General features: G+C 39.5%; 1 protein-coding gene across 4 annotated transcripts in view; it reads left to right on the top strand.

Annotated features, from left to right (window-relative positions):
• Positions 1 to 24261, top strand: part of LOC131080443 (complement C4-like) — a 52828-nt gene that overhangs the window by 15863 nt on the left and 12704 nt on the right. For all 4 annotated transcript variants that reach the window (XM_058018695.1, XM_058018698.1, XM_058018696.1 and 1 more), the window contains 25 exons: positions 21 to 103; positions 1221 to 1308; positions 3724 to 3829; positions 4028 to 4151; positions 4468 to 4583; positions 5328 to 5495; positions 6247 to 6444; positions 8074 to 8265; positions 9602 to 9751; positions 10170 to 10296; positions 10669 to 10740; positions 11599 to 11799; positions 12571 to 12682; positions 12909 to 12979; positions 13817 to 13956; positions 14772 to 14984; positions 16221 to 16272; positions 16690 to 16770; positions 17877 to 18080; positions 19613 to 19688; positions 20108 to 20264; positions 21625 to 21720; positions 22048 to 22216; positions 23203 to 23369; positions 23805 to 23963. In XM_058018695.1, coding sequence (XP_057874678.1) covers positions 21 to 103; positions 1221 to 1308; positions 3724 to 3829; positions 4028 to 4151; positions 4468 to 4583; positions 5328 to 5495; positions 6247 to 6444; positions 8074 to 8265; positions 9602 to 9751; positions 10170 to 10296; positions 10669 to 10740; positions 11599 to 11799; positions 12571 to 12682; positions 12909 to 12979; positions 13817 to 13956; positions 14772 to 14984; positions 16221 to 16272; positions 16690 to 16770; positions 17877 to 18080; positions 19613 to 19688; positions 20108 to 20264; positions 21625 to 21720; positions 22048 to 22216; positions 23203 to 23369; positions 23805 to 23963 — 3322 coding nt within the window. The remainder of the gene's footprint in view (positions 1 to 20; positions 104 to 1220; positions 1309 to 3723; positions 3830 to 4027; positions 4152 to 4467; positions 4584 to 5327; positions 5496 to 6246; positions 6445 to 8073; positions 8266 to 9601; positions 9752 to 10169; positions 10297 to 10668; positions 10741 to 11598; positions 11800 to 12570; positions 12683 to 12908; positions 12980 to 13816; positions 13957 to 14771; positions 14985 to 16220; positions 16273 to 16689; positions 16771 to 17876; positions 18081 to 19612; positions 19689 to 20107; positions 20265 to 21624; positions 21721 to 22047; positions 22217 to 23202; positions 23370 to 23804; positions 23964 to 24261) is intronic.

The raw sequence follows: 24261 nt of genomic DNA, 5'->3' as shown, positions 1-24261 counted from the left end.
CTGCTGAATCTGGACTTTAGGCCTGGAATTTGGAAAATCAAAGCCTGGTTTCATCAACATGAAATGTCTAATGTTTCCACTGAATTTGAAGTTAAAAGATATGGTGAGATATTATAAGATTTGCATTAAAAATATAAGGAGTTATCACAATGTGTTAAAAATACACTGCAGTAGTTAAATCTGGCTGTAGTTAGGCACTAAGGACAGCTTTCATGGTGTTTCAGTGCATCATTGCTATTTCTGATGCACAGAAGAAAATTCTAGCTTTGTGTGGTTTATATTTTATAAGGAGTTTTTATACAGATTTAGTAACTTTTCAATCACATTTTAAACATTTTATCACAAAACATTGAATGGGCTCTCCTACCACAGGAAAAAAAAAGTGTGATTAGCTCCATTTTGAAATCATTTCAATTCTGGCTAAACTTTGCAGTGAATATTGGGATGGGAAAAAGAGAAAAAAAAAACCTGCCCATTTTGTCTCAGTGAAATTCAATCTGGAAGTTTATTAGAGTTATTCCTATCCTCAAAGAATCTTTTTTATGGAAAATAAGGGTCCTTTGGATAAAGTAAAAATGTAAAAACAACAATTTGGGATAAGAAGTAGTTTGATTTATTTACACTGAAATTATACCTCCTTGTAAAATTAATGTGGGCTTGTTGTTTCATTGTTTTGATTTTTATTCCTTTAAAGAGAAAACAAAACCTTGAGGTTGCCTGAAAATCTCTGTTTAACGAAACTGATTTTGCCTTAGCTAGTGGAGGTAGCAGAATAGTGGAGATTACGGCCCCCTCTCCAAACAGCTGCAAGCAGGAGCAAATCACTCTGATATACCTGCAGAAACAAATAGGTTGGCTTTGTAGGAGCAAATTCAGAGTGACACAGCTGATGCTGAGGAGCTCAGATCACTCTCCACCCAATTCAGAGTGGGTTTAGCTCGGCCTGCTCCTAGTCCAGGGCACTTCCTGCCCATGAGCAGGCAGAGTTTTCATTGTAAATAAACAGATTTTGTGTGCTTGAAGACTGCTCCACTATGTGAAGCAGAGCAGAATAACTGAAAGTGACCAGTAGATTTGCTTCAGAAGGGCACTGCTCGCTCAAACTAAAACATCCTTCAATGCAGCTGCATTGTCTCAGTGTGTGTTGCCACAACAGGAGTTTAAGGTATGTTTGAAACTCACATGTCATGACCTTCTGTCTTTTTTCTTTTTCCATGCAGAACTTCCAAGTTTTGAAGTCAAACTCATCCCACTTCATCCATACTACCACATCTGGAATGAAAGCTTTGTGTTTGACATCGAGGCAAAGTAGGTGTGCTCAGAGCAGTCTGGTTAAGGGCCAGATAAGCAGATATGAGTTTTGTGACTTTTACCTTTTTCTTGTCATTAAGAGTTAACTAGCTTCTGGCTTGACTTAGATCTGACTTATCCTATATAATCTCTGTTTCCACCACTGACTTGAGACATCAGTGCCAAGTGCTGCCTGGGTCCAGGCCATACTGATCAAGTTGGAACAAGATTTTCTGAATATTTCTGTTTGCTGTCAAAGGTGGCTATTAGGATTCTCCTCTGTGTTCCTATGCAAGGGTCCAGGCGAATTAGTCACCTGGTTTTCTGTGTAATTTTAGTTTAAATATTTAGAAATGTTCTAAAGCCTCCACTGTGCTATGTAACATAATTCACGTAGAGCTGGATTCAAGTTTGGATATGGAATTTTCTCAAAGCACAGTGAAGTCTGTGAGTAATAAGCTAGTGCTTGTTCGAGAGTAATGATTTATGCAGAAAGGCTTCCGGGTGGATAAATACAAATGGTCAGAGGAGTTTCCATGAGCATCACTACAGCATCACATGTCCATTGCTGAACAGCAGTACTCTGGCCTGGATGTTCCACGGCTACAGAGCTCTCAGACTGGCCAGACCATGGGGCAGGGCTCAAAGGCAAATGAATTACACCTGGTCCCATACCAAATTAGAATGGCATCAAACACAGAGCAACTTAGGAAGGCAGACAATGAAAATTTAATCCATCAAAATATTTTTTGGCAGTTGAATTTTCAGTTTTCATAAGAGTAGAAATGCTAAGAAACTGCCTGTTAGGAGAATGACTAAATTAGAACTTGATACTTTTGGGTTTTTTTCTTTTTCTAAAGAGGAATAAATGTTATGAAATGAGAACAGGCAGGTGTAAGCAGCTGTTTACACAACTTTACACAACTTTCATAGTTGGGATAAATCTATTCAGTTTCAGAGGAGTGAGGACTGTTAGACTACTGCCTGCTGTCCTTGCCTGAGCTGGTCCTTCCATTCCCCAGCACAGCTTGAAAGAGCAGACAGAGCCTGTATCCACCTCCTTGTGCTTGCCTGAACAAACTCAACTCTTCCTATCTCCTTAAATTTTTATTTGGTTCTATAAAATAATTACTTGCTTTAATCATGATCACTTCATGTTGTGATATGAAATTATTTCAAATCACTGGCTTGAGTATCTTAATCCTTTCTAAATTTTTCTCTGCGCTATTGCAGCACTCTATTTTGAGTTTATGAACTTTGTATATATTTGACTTCTTATCAGCATCATAATTATTTAAGAAGAAAAATTCACCCTCCATGACTGGATACCATTCCTTTCCTTATTGGAAAAAGTCCTAGTGGTGCCACACAGGCCTGCATGACTTTCATCAAAATCAGCATATGGAATTCCTGATAATTGAACTTATTTCTCTAAACTGGCCATGCTTGTAATGAAGTTATTTGGTGTAATTGACTATTGTTTCCCATTTATTAGCTCTGGCATTTAATGCAGTTTTCATAAAACCTGTCTCTCCATTGGCTTTATTGGTATAGATCAGTGCTGCTGATCAGGTCGATTTGAAAGAGGCTTGTTTAAACAAAAATAAGCCTGAGGTGAAGTGGGATTTCCACAAGCAAAAGACAACACCATGGCCATGGCAGGTCTCATGTAGCACATTGCACACTGTGCTGCTGCACATCTGCCAGGGTTTCCTTGAGCACAGAGCCAGGTGCAGCAACATGCCCCATCCTCTCTCCCCATGACCTTTATTAAATGTTCAGGGGTTTTCTGGCCAGATGCTGATCTGGCAAATATTTCACTCACAAGAGGACTTTTCTGCCATACTGCCTAAACCTGTAGGAGTGACATGGGGCAGAGGATGTCCACTTTACCCAATGCAGGTGTGAGAATACCAGCAGGGAGAGTCTTCCTGCTGTGCATCTTCAGAGGTACCAAATATTTCATATCAGTCCCTGAAATGATTCTCTGATCCTTTATTTTCTATGCTCTGCTCATGAGTATCTCACACAAAGGAAATAGCTGTTCATCCAAGCTAAATGGGATGAGTGGTGTAAGATCTCTTGAAGTCTGACAGCAATGCAACTTAAGTTCTCATTAATTTGTTAAAAAAAAAATAAAAATTATTCTGGTGCAAATTTTACCAGATGATGTCTCCCCATTCAATTTTGCCAATGTGACTTATGCTATAAATATCTTTGCATTTGAAATCACCAGTTGGCACAATGATCAGTAAAAGTTTTCAGGTTTGAGTTATGAGCGAGTAGGACTAAATTTTGTTTTAAAGCTATTAGTTAAAAAAGGGATGCCTACAAATATTCCAATATTTTTTCAGCACAAAATGATTAGTCTGCCTTATGCTTACTTTTTTATTAAAATAATGATCCCTCTCCTCACTTTTCTTCCTTCCAAAGACATTCTTACGGGAAAGAGATTCAAGGTGCTGCATATGTGCGATTTGGCATAATTGATGAAAATGAGAACAAAATATTTATTCCAGGCCTGGAGCAACAGCTATCAGTAAGTATTCAGTGAAACTACTCTGATTTATCCTAATATTCACCTAAGTGGAATATTGTCAAAAGTTCTGGAAACTTAAAAGTCCATAATACTATAGCTGTGATATAAAGATTTTATTTCTAATGGCCACAAACCAGTAATGCTGTCTCTCTTTCCTTTTTTGTTTCTTTTTTTTTTTTTCTCCCACTTTTGTTTTAGATCCAAAATGGAAAAGGAAGAGTTACTTTAAGTACACCACTTTTGGAAGAGAAATTGAGAAAGGGCATTTCCACCCTGGAAGGTTTTCATTTATATGTGGCTGTTACCACTGTAGAAACTGCAAGTGAGTACAGTATGGCTTGGCTGATACAGTCTGGAAGATTCACACTGATCTTTCTCTGGCGTAATCTGCTATGTGGGGAATTTGGTCTCACTGGATCCATCTTTACTGTAAAGCTTGCTCATGCTGTAGGGAATTAACTAGAAGAATCTTGGATGGAAAGTGGCTGCTCAAGCTCCAAGTTGCAGATGACATTAGATAGCTAACTCTCTCCAACAGCTGAAAATGAATACAAAATATTTCAGAAGATTAGATATCCAAGGTATGCAAGTCCATAGTTAGTGCCCCCACAGCAACGCATACTGTTTGATATTAACAGGTGGTGAGATGAGGGAAGAGGAACTCAGCAGTGTGAAGTTTGTGAGATCTCCTTATGCTCTTGATCTGTCTAACACCAAAAAGTATTTTGTGCCTGGAGCCCCCTTCGCTGTTATGGTATGTAGTGTTCTGAGTGTGTCTGTCTGCCTTCATAGCACTGCATTTACACCTGCCCTCTTTCCTTGTCTGATCCACTGTGAGCTCTGTAGGACCAAGACCTTCAACAATAGGTGCAACACAGAGCTGCTGTTTGTGTGTCTGGTTTGTCCCTTTTCTGTATGCTCAGCACCTGAACAGCCAGAAAATGCTGGCTTTCTGCTCTAGAAGTCAATGTGCACTGTTGCCCTACAAAGTTTTATAAAACATAGGAGTCTCTTCCTCTCTTCCATATAAAAATATTGAAACAAGAATATTGTAATAAAATAATCCCACATTAAACTAAAATTCTTAACAGTAAAATGGGGTATTATTGCCTTTTTAAATAAATACATTTGAAACTATGTGGCTTGAAACTTCACGCCTTCAAGTTTTTCAAGTGTTTTCTATGAAGAGTTAAAGTCAGAATATTACCTTATAATAGTTAATGACAAATATCTCTGGGACCTGCTTAGATTAAATAGATGCTAAGTGAAAATCTGAGGCATTTTGTAATCTGTACTTATAGGTTTTTACTTAAACTAAAGTCTAGACTGAGTCAATTGCTATCCCCTTTTCTCAAAACTCAAATTTTTGAATGCTGGTATGCGCAGTTTTATATCTTTTTCTCAGTTCATAAAAATTATAAATTAAATTTGCTTCTTGTTTGTGTGCATTTTTTAAACATAGGATTTCCTGTAAATAACAGAACTATCTTTTCAATAGGTAACTGCCACTTTTGTTGATGGTACTCCTGCTGCCTTCCTATTTATCACTGCCACTCTTACCTTGCCTGGAAAACCCCCAGTGAAGAAGACTGCCTTCTGTAATAGAGAGGGTCTGGTCTCCATCACTTTTAACATCCCCAAAGATGCTCAAGTGCTTGAAATAAAGGTAAAGAAAATGCAAGCATCCATGTTTAAAAGTATCCCACTGAGAATTGCTCACATGACAATTATAAACAACTGTGAAGATGATCACTTTTCATGGAATTAGCGTAGATGCTGGAACATGATTTCTTATACAACCTGCAGATCCTTGTCCAGAGTGTGAAAGATTTGTTATACAGAGCAGGCGCCTGAGGGATGTCTCAAGTGAAGGACACTCCTGTAGCATCATTAGAGCCTTGGCAGTACATGCATTGGTTATAGTGATGCATTTTTGTGTTCTGGATGTGCATTTGCCTGGCATGAAGGACATGCAGAAATGGAACTGTAAGGAATATCACCATACAAAGTGATAGATAATTATCAGAGGAAAGTGAAGGAAAAGATCCTGAGCAATGCAGAGAGTCAACTACATCTGTCCACTCAGAGGGTTCAATTATGTCCACAATATAAAATGGGGGAAAAAAAATGTCTGAGTACAAAATCATTTTGTGATTTTTGACCCATTGATTCTCATTTAGAAAGAGCCAAGGTTGAAAATACCAAATGTAAATACAGCAAGAGGCAAAATGGGGTAAGAGAATAAAGTAACTAAAATCCTGGGGTTTGATGCCACGTTCTGCTAATGAGGGCTCAGCAATTATTCCTTTTATTTCACAGTATTTTCCAAATAACCTTGCACAATGTGATTATTGGTGACACTATACACTGTCTCCTGTGGGACACTTTACTCACTCTGTCCTTTTCTTCTCTGACAGGTAAAGGCTGAAGAGGGTAAAGAAAGGTTAGAAACACCTGAAGCCAGCATCAGAGCTGAAAGATACCAGTCTGCTTCCCCAAACTACCTCAGCATCAGCATCCCACACACTGTTGTGGCACCTGGAGATACCTTGCCCATCACCTTGAATGATATTCATCAACCTGGCAGAGGAAACATTGGCTATTTCTATTATATGGTAAACAGAACAGTATCATATCAGTAATTTCTTTCACAAATTATGCAGCCTGGAACATTTACCTAGTTACCAAGGGAAAACCAAGGGGGTATAGCAAAGGGTAAGTGGGATGATTGGTGTTCTGGCACTCCAGACCCACCAAGACAGGCTGAGGGAGCTGGGCTTGTTCAGTTGGGTGAAGAGCCTAAGAGTGAATTAGTAGCAACCTTAAACTACTTGAAGAGGAATTAAGGCATAGTGGAGACAAGATGTCCTAGGTGGTGCCACACAATCTAACAAGGGACCAAGGTTAAAAATTATGGCCTGGGAGATTCATTTTGGAAAAATCTATTCACTAGTAATGAGTGCAATATTGGAAGAGACTCCCCAGGGAGTTGAGAGATTTTCCAGCCTGAGAAAAATTCAACACTCAATAAAAGAAACCCTCGCCAGTCTCATCTAGTCTTACCCTGGTGATGTCTCATCTTAGAGCAAGCAGCTGGACTAGAGATCTCCATAGGTCCTTTTCAGAAATTATTTCTATGATTCTGCTGGCGTTTATACATTTGCAGTTATTTTTAGGGCATGTAAAATGGAGAGTATTTATTTTGCTGAATGAGACAAGTGTGTTTGTGGGTACATGCCAGGAGTGAATCTGTTGAATGTAAAATGTGTTTAATCCCTTTCTCACTCTCTTTGTCCTCATTTCCCTTGGCAGCCTAAATTTCATAGGATGATAAGTGCCAAGATATCAGTTCCCATTTTTTTTTTAAAGGGCTGTGACATATTGGAATAATTGTATCCCTAGGAGTTAAGTTTAGGTTTGGGGGTTTGTTTTCAATGGATGATGTACCACAGGGCTGGAACTGGTGCTGCCAATCTTTGGGAAGGTGTAGTGCTGGGCAGGCAGGATGTGTGGGAGGGATGGTGACACTGCTGAAGCTCAGCAGCGAGGGTCTCTCCCAAACTTTGGTCATTTTAACAAAGGCAGTGAGGATTTCAGGGCAGGCTGTAGCATGCCTTTGTTACTTCCTGAAACCCTGTATGTTTAGGAAAGCTTCACATATTTTGTTCTGGGAAGAGCACCATCACTCCTGCCGCTGTGCCTGTTTTTTCATTCCTCTGACCATCCATGAATAGAGTTAACATAGTGTAGGAAGGAAGGAGTTAAATAGTGAAGGATGGGCTGAAATCAGTTCAAGATGAGTCTGTGGGACTTTATCCTTAAACCTCCTGCTCCAACTCTTTCCCACCATCTGAAAGATTCAGTACTGATTACAGAGTAAATAATGCTGATATCTTCCTAGGTGTGATGACCAGTCATTGTAGAAGACAAAACTTAGTGTTTTTACTGTCTGGGTAACCCTTCTAAAGCCGTAAGACTGAGTGGAGGGTGAGAGATTTGTGTTCAAACCTGGGCCACAAGACCAGTGTAGCAGAGATCCACCACCACAGTGTACAGGTCTCCTCCAGGTTACTGATATACTGCTTTGGCAATCAAAACTGTTAATGCCATTAGAAGAAAACATATTTTAAACAGAATTTGCCTCAGGAAAAAAAAAAAAAAACCCAAACTGTAAAATTATTCATCATAATGGCCTTTCTGGGACATAGTCACAGTATTTGATTTCAATTGTTTCTGCCTTACAGGTTGTGGCAAAGGGACAAGCTGAGCTTCTGGGAAGGGTCCCATCCTCAAACAAAGTAATAAACCTTAAAATCACCGAGAAGATGGTGCCTGCCTTTCGGTTTTTAGCCTACTACTTCATTGAGAACGAGGGCCAGCAAGAGATCATCGCTGATTCTGTCTGGGTGGACGTCATGGATGTCTGCGAAGGAAAGGTGCTTTCAAAGCCCGTGGCTTCTGTTGCATTCCAAATTTTTTTTTTAAATGGGGTAGTGGCAGAGCAAGCGCAGGCCTGGGATTATAAAGTGAGACATGTCATTTTTATTGAAAAGGAGTCATCAGTAGTCATGACAAAAGGTATAACTTGGAAAGGCTCTCAGGTTGTGCTTCAAAGAGATGAGAAATAGTTTCTTACAGAAAAAATCACCCCCTGTGAGTGTCTGTATTTTAGAAATCCACAAGAAAATGCTGATAGAGTTATTGAGGGGGTGGAATCTCTTTTTAACTTTCTCTTTTGTTAGTGATGTGTGTCGCAGGAAAGAAAGTGAAGCCATTTATTGGGGGAAAAAGTATGAATTTGAAGTAATTTTTCAAACTTTTTAATTTCTTTAAAAGTAATTTTCTGAATTTTGGTAGTACTTTAAAAGCTTTTAACAATAGTTTACATTAGAAAATGAAGTGTAGACAAAATGGGAGGCCCTCTAATCCTTTCTTTCATCTTCCTTCTCCTCTTCTTCCTCCTCGCTTTGGGACCATAAGGTAAAATGAAAAAAAAATGAAGACACAGGAATTTCTACCAATAGCATGAAACCCAATTGCTGAAAATTGTCAGCTGTCTAAAATTATTTTTTCTACTGAAAATGTTTGTTTTGGTAAAAGAATATGGTAGTCCATTGGGGAAAAAAAAAATTTCAAGAAAAAATCATCTGTCTCCAACAGACAAACCAACCCTTCATTTATACATGGACAAAATTCAGTAGTGTTCACAGGGCTTTATAGTAATAATTTCCTATTATTTCATAATCACCACGGCTACTTTATCTTTAAATCACAGAAGTGTGTACATCAGAACCAGATCTGTGTTTTCTCACATATGCTAAAAATTTCAAGTGAATGATAGAAAGCAGGAATTATTATGATGGACTGGTTTAATTTGGTTAATTTTGTACATTACTGTGTAATGACAAAGACATTGTGCTCATGTGTTTCATGGTAATTTTTTTCCACTGGAAAATAACAAAATTCCATTGAAGACCCCAGTTCCAAAAACCCCTAACACAAACTTTTCATTTCCCTTGGTCCTTAAGTGTCATTGAAAGCCAACATCCAAAATTCTGCAGGACACATCTTTCAGCTCCCCATGATTTCCTTCAGTGTAAAATACCTGCACCTATGTGTTCCAAACACAGGATCCCAGGCAGAAATTCCACAAAACAGGAACATCTCACAATTTCTGACTGATGACAATCACAGCTGACAGTGTTCCTGGCCCAAAGAATCTTCACCATAATATAAAAATATTATATTTTTTTTTCAATCCTTTTTATTTAGATTAAAGTGAGAACAGAACAAGACACATATGAACCAGCAGACCAGGTTAATTTGCAGATTGAAACGGACCATGCGGGAAAAGTTGCCTTAGCTGTGGTTGATAAGGCAGTTTTTATTCTGAATAAGAAAAATAAGCTTACAGCCAAAAAGGTAAGACATTTGTAACAAAATATCACATCTACTAGTCAAGCAAGTTTTCCCATGACTAATGAGAGGATCAAAATATAATTAATGGCTATTAATTGCCTAGACAACATTTTGCTAAATTTGAAAATGTTTTTTCTTTTGCAATTTAGGATCTATTTAAGATGAATTGCATGTTTAAGATGAGTGGTATATTTAAGATGGGGATTTCCAACCTATGGCAGACAAGTTTTTAAATTTAAAAAAGCATGGCTCGAAAGCACTCCCTAACTAAAACACCCCTCAGCTTTAATCTGCTTCCAGATGCAGCTTGCACCACCGGTTTCTCTTGTTTCTGCGAATCAAAGGCCACAAGAATTGTTCTGATATATGAATAAATCCTTTACAAGCATGTACAGTCCATCTGTGCCATTTTATTTGGCAGGTATTTAATGCTATGAATTCGTATGACCTTGGCTGTTCTGTGGGTGGTGGCGCAAACAGCATTCAAGTTTTTACTGATGTTGGTCTGGCTTTTATATCAGACACAATTCAATCCAGCATTCGGGAAGGTAAGTGCAACCTGCCCTTCAGAAATTTGTGTGAGACCACTGGAGATCTGGGGAGACTGATTGCTTAAAAAAATCAGAAACATTTTTACTCTTATGATGTAAAATCTCCTTTGCCTTTGGGTTTTTCTTCTGCTCTTCCACCAGATGCTGGCAGCTCAGATATCTCAGGTGGTGGGTGCTGGTCCTTTGGTGACCACCTCAGCTGGGGCAAGCAGCAGTTGGCTAGGCTGGAAGATTTGTGGGACTCTCCCTCAAATTGTGGGTCTTCTGTCAATGAGATGGGTCCTAAGAGAGGTCTTCATGAATGATGTGAATGATCAGGCTGTTCCTGTCATACCATTGTGACCAAGCACTTCTGTTCTGCCTTCCCAGGATATAAATGCCTCCAGGGCACCAGAAGGCAGAAGCGATCTTTGGATTTTCAGAAAAAAATGTCAGGAATTGGTATGTCTGCTCCTCTGGGCGGCCTGAAAATCGTAGCGGGGGAGGCAAAGGGACGTGTCTGGGATCTAGGGGGCAAGAAGTGATGGCATAGTGAAGGATGCCAAGATACTCTTAGTTCCAGCTCTTGCATTACGTGACATAACTTAGCACAAATATGTGTACTATGCTGCATGATGCATCATTCATCAGCATAGTTCAAAAAGCAAAACCAAATAATGTCTATAAATGGAAACTAGTTTGCCTCTTTATAATCCCAAATGTAAAGCAGTTCTAGTAGATAACATGTCGTGTCATCAGTCATGACGTTGAGGTTTTCAAAATCTTTTGTATGGTCAGAAGATGTTTTATAAATCCTGTTTTTTCTTGACATTCTGCTTTGAAACTGTGCCAACTTTGGTACTTTGTGCTTCAATTAAGAGAAGAGTTAGTATAGCATTTGGTATAAAATGTCAATTTGTGAAAAATTTTTTTTTCTCATTTTCTTGCCAGAAGACATGAAGGGTTGGAGTTAGATTCTTCCTTTCTTTTGAAATCAGACTCTACTCAAGAAAGAGAACACTGATATTGCTATTTCCATTATGAATTCCAGCCTGCAAAGAGGATTTAACTTTTAATTCAGTCTGACTGGGAAGAGAGGGCTTAGAACAGAATGTCTAGGATGCCATAGAGCCTATGCTTTCCTTCTGTGTTTGTGGACTGTTTTTAGGGTGGACTGTTTTCAGGGTCCCAGGCTGAAGCTTGGCTGTTGCAATAGAAATTGAGGTTAATGGCAAAAAATTATACGATTGAGCACAATGAACACCTTTACACTAATTTCTTCTTACACAGCACTAATTCTGGGCTTTAATTCTATTGCAGCCAGCAGATACCAGAACACCGCTCTACTAAAATGCTGCCAAGATGGAATGAAATTAAATCCCATGAGGTTTCCTTGTGCAAAAAGGCTGGAAAAGGTGTCTGGCTCCCCAGAGTGCAGGGCCGCGTTCCAGGAGTGCTGCGAGAAAGCCACAGCCCTCAGGAAGCAGGCGAAGCAGAGGAACAGAGTGGGCTTGGCACGACGTGAGGAGCAGGGGCACACAGCTCTGCCACTTTCACCCCCCTCGTGGTGGCTGGGGAGGGCCAAGGGGCACCTCAGTGCTGTGGGGCTGGGGAGGAGGTTTGCACACCAGCATTTCAGAGAGCCCCGGTACAGCGCAGCAGCCGCGCAGCGTTGCGTCTTCACACCTCTGCACCGGGAGATGGGAGTGGCACGGGATAACTCCTTGGGGTCAGAAAAGGCAGGAACCACTTCGGCCACTGCTGGCCCCTCCAGACTTACAGAGGAACTGATGGGCCCTGCCCACACCCCAGAGAGGCCACAGACAGCAGAGAGGGAAGGGGGTGGATGTCGGCATTTACGGCTCTAAGCGGTCTCAGATTTCGACTCCTTAACTAGTGGTACTACTATTATATAACCAAAAAGAAAATTACTTTCCATCTAAAATGATCTCTTTCTGAGTGCAGTTTCTGCTACCATTTCTCATAGATTTCCCCTGTCTGTCACAAGTATGGGACACTGGGAACATCTTTGCTAGCCTTACTACAGAGGTCTGATTTTTCATTTGGTAGCATATAGTTATTGAAGTTGGGAAGAAGAACACTTTGTTCCGTGACAAACTATGGTCATTGCTTCTCTTTTTCCAAGATTTTTGTTTAATTCACAAGATGAAACACAGATTAAATCTTTTCATTCAGAGCATTTTTTGTGCTTTTACAAGTTGACTCTCTGCAAGACAGTGTAAGGTCAGCAGCTGAAGACTTCCAAAAAGAAACCTCACTCCTGTTTTGCAGAATACAGTGAACAGGAAGAATTGTTTGATGAAATCTCTGTCAGCTTGCGCAGTTATTTTCCTGAGAGCTGGTGGTGGAATTTTGAAGAAGTGGAAAGCCCTGGAAATCACAGGTACTCTGTTGCCTGACTAGCTGAATATGTTTAAATTTGTACTCTCAAATGTATATAAATATCAGCTTTATGTAGTATCTGATGAAGAGGACCTTGGAATATTTGCAAGTACTTTGTCTCCACAGCTGAGGGAATATGTTTTTCACTTTAAATACTCAAACTTCATCAAATGATGATGTTTACATTTTATACATGCCTTCTAATACATTTTATTTTGTGGTTTTAGTGTAAAGAACTTTGCTCCTGACTCTATAACTACCTGGGAAGTTCAAGCAATAAGTATATCTCCTGAAAAAGGTATAAGTATTGGATAATTTTTGGTTTTGTGTTTCTTTATATGAAGATGAGTAGAGAATGTGTAATTTTTAAAAGAGAGATACAATATTATGTTGACAGAATAAAACAGTTTGTACTGAAAAAATGCAGTGTTTTGATTGTAATAGCTACTTCTCTCTTTTATGCCATGTTAAAGCCCAACTAGAAGTTAAAGTATAGATTTATATTTATAAAAACAACAGGGAGTAGGGGCTCAAGGATGATGGATCATACAATCAAAATTGTCTTTTATTCTTTCCACTCTTTAAACCACCTGATTTTAGCTTCCACATGGCCAGGAAGCCACATGAGAGGTAGCAGTAGTAACATCACTTTTCTTTGAATAATTCTGGGACCAGGCTCTGGCCATCTCAAAGCATGAAAATCTGTGGCCTCTAAGGCAGAAAAGAACACCAGGAAACCAGCAAAGTTCCAGCCAGAGAGCCCATGTTCCCAGGTGCTGCCCTCTGGGAGTTCCTAGGAGTTGATGAGGACCATTACAGCAGGGACAAAGGGTCTATATTGTACTGCCTACTCCCTTTGAAAGGGGAGGGAAACTGGGTCACAGTTCACTCACAAAACATATAAACACTTCTGCCAAGTTTTAGCCATCAAAAACCATGGAAGTGACTCCAGGAGGCAAACTACAGGCAGGTCTCTAGTGCAAATGAGTTTAAACGAATTCTGAGTATGCCTGTTTTCCTCTCCTGACCTCAGGAGAACCCAGGCACTGAATTTTGATTTGACATTTAACTTCCTATCAGCTGATGTAAAGTGTGTAATTCTCAATTCTAGCTGTTTTTCATTTTCTCACCCCAGGGTTCTGTGTGGCTGACCCCCACAGCTTTGCAGTTTTCAAGGACTTTTTTGTGTCTCTGAGATTACCGTACTCGGTCAGACGACATGAGCAGCTGGAAATAAAAGCAGTGGTTTACAACTACCTGCCCAATGATCTCCAGGTATTGTGATCAACAACTGCTGCACCTTGCATGCCTAGCTAGATAGAGCTATAGTTTTGTAATAATTTAATGGGCATGTCCTGGCCACCCTACAGCCCAGACATAATGCTCCTATCTTGAGCTCTTTCCCAAGCACAAGATCCAGTTCTACTTGGTAACCAAACTTACCATATAAAGCAGATATTATTCACCGTGTTACATAGCCATATCCTTTGGTTTTGGGTACTTCTTCCCCCTCATTGAAGTAATCTGTTCTCTTTTTGCTGCCTGCTGATCTGGGCAATACCCAGATGCTGACACTGACACCTGCTAACACTTCACAAGATACACAAGGCAGAGAGGTAAATGAGTATGAGTGCACCACCCAATGTTGGCCACAAAACTCGTTGAGCGTACAACACAGGGCCACTTTTTCTCTTCATGTGACTTCTATGCAGTCCTGCGTACAGCCACAGTTGTCACTGGGCTAGGGGCCTCCATCATCCAAAGTTGATATTCTTTTTTTTTTTACTTCTTCCCATCTCCCAACCAGCTGTTCAACCAGCATCCTCTGAGCTGCATTGAACTGTGTAGAGCTGGGATGTATAAAAATGCACTATCCTTCTTACTTCACTGTGGTTCAGGGATAGGCCAAAACTCGGTTTCAAGTTCAGTGTAATGAAGAAATGTTGGCTGATTTACCTTCAGAGCCCTAATCAATATAGCTGAATATTAACAGGCCACGGGGTCACAGAACAATTTACATTGGAAGGGGCGTCCAGAGGTATTTTCCCTGTGCCCCAGGACTGCTCTTGGGCATTGCCCTGTCCCCACAGGTGACAGTGAAGATGGAGGCGGTGAAGGGGCTGTGCACGGCGGAGACGACAGCGAAGGCCGTGCAGCTGACACTGCTGGCCAAGGGGAACTCGGCAACACCAGCCTTCTTCTCAGTCGTCCCTCTGACTGTGGGAGAAATCCCGATCACCATCATTGCCTTCGACCGGGATTCTGGGCACAGTGATAGCATCAGGAAGAATCTCAAAGTGGTGGTATGTATTCTGTGGTATGTATGCCCTACTTGAGGGCAGGCACTTCACAAATTGCCCTCAAATGCAATGTTCACTATGTGTGGAGTTCTCGTGGAGGGAGTGAAATGGTACAAACACAAGGCTGGAAGCAATTCAGGAAATCTATTTTTCAGCAAGGACTGAGAGGAAAAAATTAAGCCTCTTTGTCTATTGTATATGGAAAGGTTTGTTCCCTATGGCCAAAAACATCCTTTACCCATGACAGCAACAAATTCTTCAGCAGGTGCATGTTTTAACTTCTCCCTGCTTAATCAACATGTATGAAAATTCTTTTTTCCTTGTGAAGCCAAGATTGAAGATGTCCATCTAGCAAACTTTAAGAAGGAAATGCTCTCTGCTAGTAATAAAGCTAAACCCTTCTGGTCAATGGATCAATCTTCACTCTTAACAATTACATAGCTAAAAACACATGCAAAACATTATAACAGAGATGCTGTATTGATTATTTAATACCTTATTCCTCTTTCAAAATTATAAAATTGAGGAGCCTTTTAGAAAAAAATTACTTTTCAATTGCCAACACAGAGTCATTACAATACCTAAGTCATCCATGGAGGGCTTTTTTCCATCCATACAAAAAGTTCAAAATACGAATCCTTGCCCCCCTGGTGTCAGGTATTACCATGTAGGTAAGGATAAGGCACAGGAAGCTGGGAACCTGCTGTTGTTAAATGCTATAACTTTTGTAGATATAGACACAATCTCAGAGTTCAGTGTTACGCCAAAACACTAGAAGTAGATATAAAAATATGTTTATTAAAACTGAAACTGTAGAAAGAGGGATGTGGGAATCAGAAGGAAAGCATATTTAAGTCTTACACCCAAGATGTACTCAGAAATTCATGGATTTCATACATGAGAGGTTTACTTAAATGAGTCCCTCTGTGAGCTTGACTTGATGGTTCACAAAGCTGAGAATAAACTTTGGGAGCTGGTTTTCGTTACAGGAATTTCATCCAGGGAAACGTTTCAATAGTAACACCAACAATTCAGCAAAATTTATTAGTATTTCAGTTGGGAAACTGAAATTCTGATTTAAAGTTTGAGTTTTACCTAGAGAGAAATCTCCCTTCAAAAATCACTTATTTGTGCCACCTGCTGGCCTAGTGCTTGGGTGGAGCTCACAGGTTTCTTGCAGCTTAATTTCAGGTGTGAGTGCTTGCAGGCCTTTTGACTTTTCTTTCTTTAACTGTGCAGGCTGAAGGTGTTTTACAGAGAGAAGAAGAGACCATTTGCATTAACAGCAACTGTAAGTTATCCAAAAGGATTACATACAGATGAGGTTTGGAGTAAGACTGAACAGTAAATTTATTAAATACTCCTTAATGCGCAGATGTTCCTTTGGTTAACCAGAACTTGTCAGAAATCTCTCCATCCAAAAGACTTGTGAAAGAAAAAAACCCAAGAATTCTAAATTTTTAGAATTGATTTATTTTTCTTTTCTTTTCAAAGGTATCATTCTTTATATAATAACAAGATATCTATTTAATTCACTAATGGGTCTTAAAAGGTATTAAAAGCAAGGTTTTTTCAAGTGCAAAATATTGCTAAAGATTGAAAATTAAATCATTAGAAGAAAGAGAAGTATGTTTTTTTTCTAAAATTACAGTATGTTGATTATTTTTTAAAATCTGGATGCAGATATCTATTTCTTATTTATTTACAGTGAGGTCTCAAACAGTGGACCTGAACAGACCGTCTAATATGGTACCAGGTTCTGATAGCCACGTGTTGGTTAGCCTGAAAGGTAAATGTCATCTTTTTGCCAACAACTTCTCCACAGGTGACAAGGGATGTGCCCCTCTGTGCTCATGCCTGCATGGCAAGTCTCCATTCTCTCCTGGTTTTTCTGTTATGACTCAAATGATCTGTGCTACGTGACCAGGTCATAAAACAAAACATCCTCAGGGTTGAGCCAGTACCTCTTCCTCTTTCTAATTACTCCTTCTTACTTGTGGTGAGTGAAACAGCTTTATGAGATCCAGCCTTCCTCACTGTGCTTGGACTAACATTATGGGAAAGCCAGATGTGAAGGGAAGAGTTCTTCTTCTCTAATAACTTCATACAGGGCTATAGAAATCTGCTTTGGATTCCAGAAATAAGGATGCCAGACTCTGATGTATAGGTTCTGGAGAGCTCTGTATTTCCAAAGAGGAGATATGTTCATATATTCATTTAATCTAATAGAGTTGTATGCATATAATTATATATATATAATTATATATATATATATGTAATTATATATATGTATATATATGTGTATATGTATATATATATGTATATACTCTCATGCATACATATTTTAAAACATCTATAAGCAAATATTGTAGTAGTGATAAATACTCACCCAGTGCCCTGCCCTGAAATGTAAAATATTGAATTTATGGCACAAAGGACATTGGCTTCCATTTCAAATCCCTGTTCTAAAATAAAGGGATCATTGTAAAGTTATAAAATTGTAGAGAGAAAAAAAAAGCACATAAAATGTTTATCATGATTAATGCACAACCTTTTTATTCCTCTGTGGGAGGATCAGGGCTGGTTTGACAAGACTTTTCTAGCCCAAGCCTGATAGACAATCTTTCCCCCTTCTGTTTCTCCTCTGCCTCCTGTAGCCTGAGGACTTGTTCTCTTTCATATTCCTTCACTGTGCCAGCCTCCTTTCTCCAGCTTTCCTGACACCTGGCATCTCATCCTTGCCCCTCTTCATAGAGCTTTATGAAGTCTCGGGTAGCTAAGAGCAGTGCTGAGCAGTGAGGAGCATATGGTGGAATAGTTAGGATCACCTTTCTTCATACTACAGCAATCCATTTTAATTAAGATTCATGCTACGGCTTGTATTTTTTGCAACAGGGAACATCATGGATCAGTCTGTTGAAAACTGCCTGAGTCTCAATGGAGTTGAGAGGCTGATTCAGGTGCCCACAGGCTGTGCAGAGCAAACGATGGTGAAAATGGCCCCTGCAGTCTATGCCATTGAGTACCTGGATGCCAGCGAGCAGTGGGTGAACTTCAACCCCGAACGGAAGCAGGAAGCCGTCAGTATGATTGAAAAAGGTAGGCAGGAAGAAACAAAACAAGGCAAACCAAGCAGAGGCCAAAGGATGGGATCCTTGTTATCTGTTTGCAGTGCACGCTGTCTGCAGCTGCCTCCTGAAGGAGTGCCCACTGTCTCAGCACAGCCTCACAGAAATGCCCCTGGCAGTCTGCAGACAGACATGAGACATGAGGGACATGGGAGGAGAGCTTAGGACACTAATTACCAGCATCTGGCACTGGATGGTATTGGCATTGACAGTCCATTCTCTCTCTTGCCTAATTTAGAAGTAGAAAGTAAAATCTGAGCTGATCAATGAAAATTCTTTTCAGACTAAATGGACAGCAAAGGCCAGTTGTTCATTGCCTCCAAATGTTCAAAATCAACCAAGATAAATCACATCCTAAAAATGCTTATTCTCCCCATGGTTCACAGACACTGCTTAGGATAGCCAGCTGCGATGTAGACATCTCTGTCTGTGGCAGACAAGAGGAGTATAACAAAGGAAATTCCCAGTGCTAATTATGATATTGACACCCTCCTTTGCCCACTCCTGTATTCATCATTACATAAGCTAGAAGGACTTCAGCACCCTTGGGCCAAGCCAGGTATGGAGTTTCCCTAGGGAGAGGACTGCAAGTCTGCTTCTGGAAGACTCCCCTCCAAGATATGAACCAAAACTGGTATTAAACATACAGCAAAGTCAGGACCACAGTATGTGGAAATGTTCCAGCTTACAGGAATTAACACAGGGAATTGTTAGTATTGTAGCAGGTACAGCTGATCTTTCTAAATATAGTGATGTGCTTATGGCATAAAGCAATATGATGTGCTTGTCACTGTGATCTTCAGATATGACAAACAAATTTCATCAATGATAAACAAGTGTATAAATAGAGATTAAAAGCATGCTAGCAGTTGCTGCATGGAGATTTTTGTCTATTTATCAAGCCTGCCAAAACTGACATGAGATCCTGCTAATAAGTATTTAGTATTATCTGCATCATTTAGTAGGTACTGCTATTACTACTACATTATGCTTTTATTTATTCTTATTGAAGTTCATCAGTGTAAACAAGTTCTTTGGTTGTGTGGCTATGATACAAACTTGGTCAAAATAGTAGCAGTCAAGATCTGAAGCCACAAGTCATGATTTTCCTAAGACTGTGTCTGACCCAATAGAAGATGTTTTGTATACTTTTTGATTCAATGCACCATAAAATCAACAGCTTGAAAAGTTGTCAATAATGGAAAACAATTTCCCAGTATTCATTATGCATACAGTGTTCTGTAACCATAGGTTTCTGCAGTTTTCAGGCTATTTTCTTGGCTCAATAAGTCAAACAAGACAGAGGACCTTTTAAGCCCAGCGATTTTTCTGTGTCAAATTCTGCTGACCCAGTCATTTCCTCCTTAATGCCCCAGTGAACATATCCATGAACTCTTCCACCAGTCAATACAAAACATGTCCATTATAATACAAGTGAAGTAGAAAAATGCCCAGTAAATATGGCTGTTCTCTGAATGGTTACGTGCTCTCCTGTTCATGCAGGTTACACTAGACTGCTTGAGTTTCAGAAGGACGATGGGTCCTACGGAGCATTTAAAAGAACCCCCAGTAGTGTATGGTAAGTGATTTTCTTTTCCTGGGCTTTTGGTTTTGGAGTTTTATTTTTGTTTATTTGGTTGGGATTTTTTTAATTATTATCTCTATTATCATTTGATGCATCAGAAGTTTTTCTTTGGTGATGAATTTTGAAAATCTGGTGGTTGTCTAGGTACTTTTTCCATGAATAATCACCCACCAAATTCTCTGAGTGTATTCAGTCCTTGGTGAAAGACATTTATACTGAGCCCACTGAATATTTTGCATTTGCCACAGGGTAGAAATATTCAATCTGATGGTGAACAATAACTCACTAGGTTGCAGTGAGTGCACTGTATTGAATATGAGTCTGTGCATAAAATTAGTATGTTTTTCTTCCTGTCAATATAGTCCACTATAAATATCTGTCAGCACAAGTTTGGAAAATTTTCTTTTGTGCAGGTTAACTGCATTCATTGTTAAAGTGCTCACAAGGAGCAGAGAATACTTCAGTATACAGGACAGTCACATAAGCAACTCGATTTCCTACTTGGTTACTCAACAGCAGGGAGATGGTTCGTTCCACGACCACCACCCTGTAATGGACAGGAAAATGCAGGTAGGTCATCCGTAGTTAGAATAATTTGTTGTGCATTTAGGGCTATTAGGGATTTAAAGGAATGCTGTGAGTTGTTAAATAACAAGAAATGTATTTAAAGAGAATAAATCTGTAATGTAAGTACAAAATTCAAGATTAATTCGTTAAGATGTCTGTTTTGTCAGATGCATAGCTAGTGCTTCACCACCTTTATCTTTTATACGGTCTTAGATACGTTTTTCAACTATGCCTGTGGGGAACTTTAAAAAATTATTTTGGGGAGTCGTATGTTTGGTAAAGATGTAAGCCTTTTGTTGCTTAAGGCAATAGAGTGTAGAATTGTAACTTTGTTTTGAAGGGGCATCCAGAGCTCATCTAGTCCAAATGCTGCTCAAAACAGTTCTAGTTAGATCAGGCTGTGCAGGACCATGTCCAGCTGTGTCTCGAGTATGTCCTGCTCTGTCTAGGTAACCTGTTTCAGCATTTCACCGTGCCCATGATGAAAAAAAGAAAAAATTAACACTTAATCAGAATTTCCAATTGCATATCTTGGTCTACACATTCTCTATAACTGCTCAGAAACTCAAAATTGCTATACTGTCCATTAATTTAATCTAGGAAAGTAATGCACATTTTCCAAAACTCATTGAAAATGCAATGTAATGACCATATCTATGAAAAAACAGGCATTAATATTTTTATTGATCTGTGTCAAATAAGTTGTGAGGCTTTCACACTCTGGCCTCAAAGCTAGTTTCACAGTTGATGTAACACTATTGGGGAAAAAGAAACACGTAGCTCAAGGACTGGTTCAAAGAGTTTTGAGTCTTTTTAACCTGTGTTCAAGCTGAGATTATCTTCTATCCTATATATACTTCAAGAGCTTTCAGGGGAAAAAAGTTAATGAGACCACAGTGCTTACTTTATCAAGAAGAGAGATAAGAAATGATCCAGTACTGGTGTATAAATACCTTTACAGGAGAGTTCTGTCGGCAAGGTAGAGGGCTCTTTAGTGTGTAGAAAGTAGCACAGAAATGAAAACAACCCCACCCTCCTAGTGACTGAAAATTGAAATTATGAATGTCTCAATGAGAAATTATAGATTTTTAGCTGTAAGATAAATAACTAAATATTTGATTATCAGCTGGTTCGGTGTGGTAGGTTCCTGATCTCTTACACTGCTCAATGCAACCTTTAATGCTGCCACCATAGGAGATATACTTTAGATGGGCACATATTATTGGAAAAATTTAAGGCATCAGCTACATAGTACATGGTCAGAGGGTTTGCAGAGAAGGTCCTTGATTTTATGGAAAGTAATTTTCTATATTTAATCATAAACATATGCATGCACATTTAACTTTTCCATTTCATCTTTCAGGGTGGCGTTAAGCTAGCAGAAGACGATTTGGCTATGACAGCCTTTGTAACCATAGCATTGCAACAGACCCTGCGTGTCTTCCCGTCACCTGACGTGGTAGGAAACCTGGCTCTTTAAGTCTGCAGTCTATTGCACTATGGCATATCCACCCTGCCATCTCTTGGAGAACTGCAAATAGGGTTTAAAATCTGCTTACATCTCTGGTGGATAGGAAAAGATGTCGTGGCCTATTATACAACAAGGAGTTTCGAGCTACACGCTCCATCATCAATGACTGTAATCGCTAAGCAAATATTATTATAGTTGTCTTAACAATTACTACAGGGAAGTATTCTAATTTCCAAGTGCTAGTTTCCTAGTGCTAGAAGTAACAGTTAGCAGGTCTCAGTGATCTTTACAAATGGATCTATTCTGTTTCCACAGGCGCGAGTGATTACAAGAGCAGTGGCTTACATGAAGAACCAATTTTCAAGAAATACTGACTGCTATTCTGTAGCCATCACTGCTTATGCTCTGACACTTGTACAGTCTGATAGTGAAGAAGCTCAGTTTGTGAAAGACAAATTAAGGGACTGTTCTTCTTTTGATGAAGGTACTGGTAACCATTCTTAAAAATCCCTTTAAAAAGTACTTTTCCTAATGGAAACACATTTATATGAACAAAAAAAATTGAAGTAAATGAAGAAAAATTAATTTTATACAACTGTGTATGTATATATGTAATATAAGTAAATGAAGAAACGTTAATTTTATACAGCTGTCTATATATATTTAATTATTTGAATTGCATAATTAAGTATTTTAATATTTTACATTTTAATATGTAATTTTAATAATTAATATCGCTATAAAGTGACAGCTAGTGAAGCCTGGATCATAACCTTCTCTGATTTTGAAACTGGAACAAAAATACAGTAAATATTCATTTATGTTTTCTGCTTCCCTTGAGAAGAAAAAAAAAAGTCCAAGCCAAATGAGAAAGAAGAAACTTCATATGAAAAAACAGCAACATACAGGACTAGTTCAGACTGAGTTTGTGGTCAAGAGGGAAGGTGTCTCTTCCACCCCACCTGCTTTCAAAGCCCCACACCCTTTCTGAGTGCTTTGTCCCAGCTCCCCATGGATGTCCCCACTGACCCCCATGGGGTGTGGCAGTGGTGACTGCTGAGTCAGTCAGATGTGTGGCTGCACCACCATCCTGGTTATTCCTCCCAATGCATTTGGTAAATTCAGCCCTGTTCAACAGCCCCAGTTTAAGAGTAGGGAATAGGCTTCTCCTTAATCAAGGCTGGATTTGTGGCCATGATTAATACTGTTATGTCTGAGGGACCACCAGACACAATGCTACCACTCCATCAGATGGACATCACTGTACAATGGGTTGGAGAAATCAAAATTGAAAATTGTGGGTTTTCTCTTCCATTATGTTTGCTTCCCAGCTGATCTGTTGCTCTCACAACAGCATCTGTGTCTTGTGGTTCCACAGTGCCATGACAAGAAGTATCCACTGTGTAGAGCAATAGTGATTTTTGGCAGAAGTCTCTGCCAAGGTGATTCAGGACTGAGTTGTTCTTGCAGCAAAGCAGCAGCGCTACTGGGGAAATGGCAACAACGCAGTCTCAGTGGAAACCACTGCCTATGCCCTGCTCCAAACCTTGCTCCTGGATGACATGGAATATGCAAGGCCTATTGCCACGTGGCTGACAGAGAGAAGGAACTACGGTGGAGGATACTGCTCTACACAGGTGCCTGACCACCGCTTCAGGGGGAGTCTTAAGGGGAGGGAAGGAAGTAAAAGCCTCCTAAAAACTTTTTCATTTAGATCTGAACCAGTGAATTTTCAACTTCTTTGGTATATGAAGCAATAAAGATTTTTGGATTGTTAATTAGCAATGGGCCAAAATAAAATAGTTAAAAGCCAGCAAAGAAAGTTCTTTGTTCTCATGAATAAGTAGAATAATCTAAGGTCAGGACTCCAATGTGTTTACAATTTAGTGCTATAAGAAGAAGCTGGGAAATTAAATTAATACTCTGTGCAAGTAGAAACTGACAAATGCAGGAGAACATCAAAACAGATAAAAGCATAAAACTGAACTCAAAGTGAGTGATAATGTCATCTCACATGTTGTTGAAATAACCTGGCATAACTGCTAGTTTTTTTGCTTTTCTTTCTCACCTAGGACACAGTGGTGGCCTTAGAAGCTCTGTCAGCATACAGCATACAGACACTGAACACTGCTTCCACCGACCTGACTGTCAGACTGGGAACACCTGGGAGGAGAAATTACTACAGCATTGTTCTGACTGATGCCCATGAAGAATTTCAGAAGCAGCTAGAGGTATACAACCATTGGTTGCTTTAAAGGTTTTTTTTCCCCTCAAGAAGGAGAAATCAACTCCTCTGGCCCAGGTTTTGTCATATTAAACAACCATGATGCAGCTGATTTATTATACTTTTAAATAATTTGATCTGTAAAACAACAGAATCTTTTTAAAGTTAAAAAACCCAAACCCATCAGGTGCTTAGCAGCATACTTTAGAGGTGATTTTCTGCCTCTGAGGACTTTGGTGGCATGAATATCTCCCAAAAGTAAAGAGCTGCCAGGAACCTAAGTCCTTCTAGGGAATGAGGAGGAA

Source organism: Melospiza georgiana, chromosome 2 (genome assembly GCF_028018845.1).
Source record: "Melospiza georgiana isolate bMelGeo1 chromosome 2, bMelGeo1.pri, whole genome shotgun sequence".
Classification (NCBI taxonomy): domain Eukaryota; kingdom Metazoa; phylum Chordata; class Aves; order Passeriformes; family Passerellidae; genus Melospiza; species Melospiza georgiana.
This window is presented reverse-complemented; position numbering and strand designations above follow the sequence as displayed.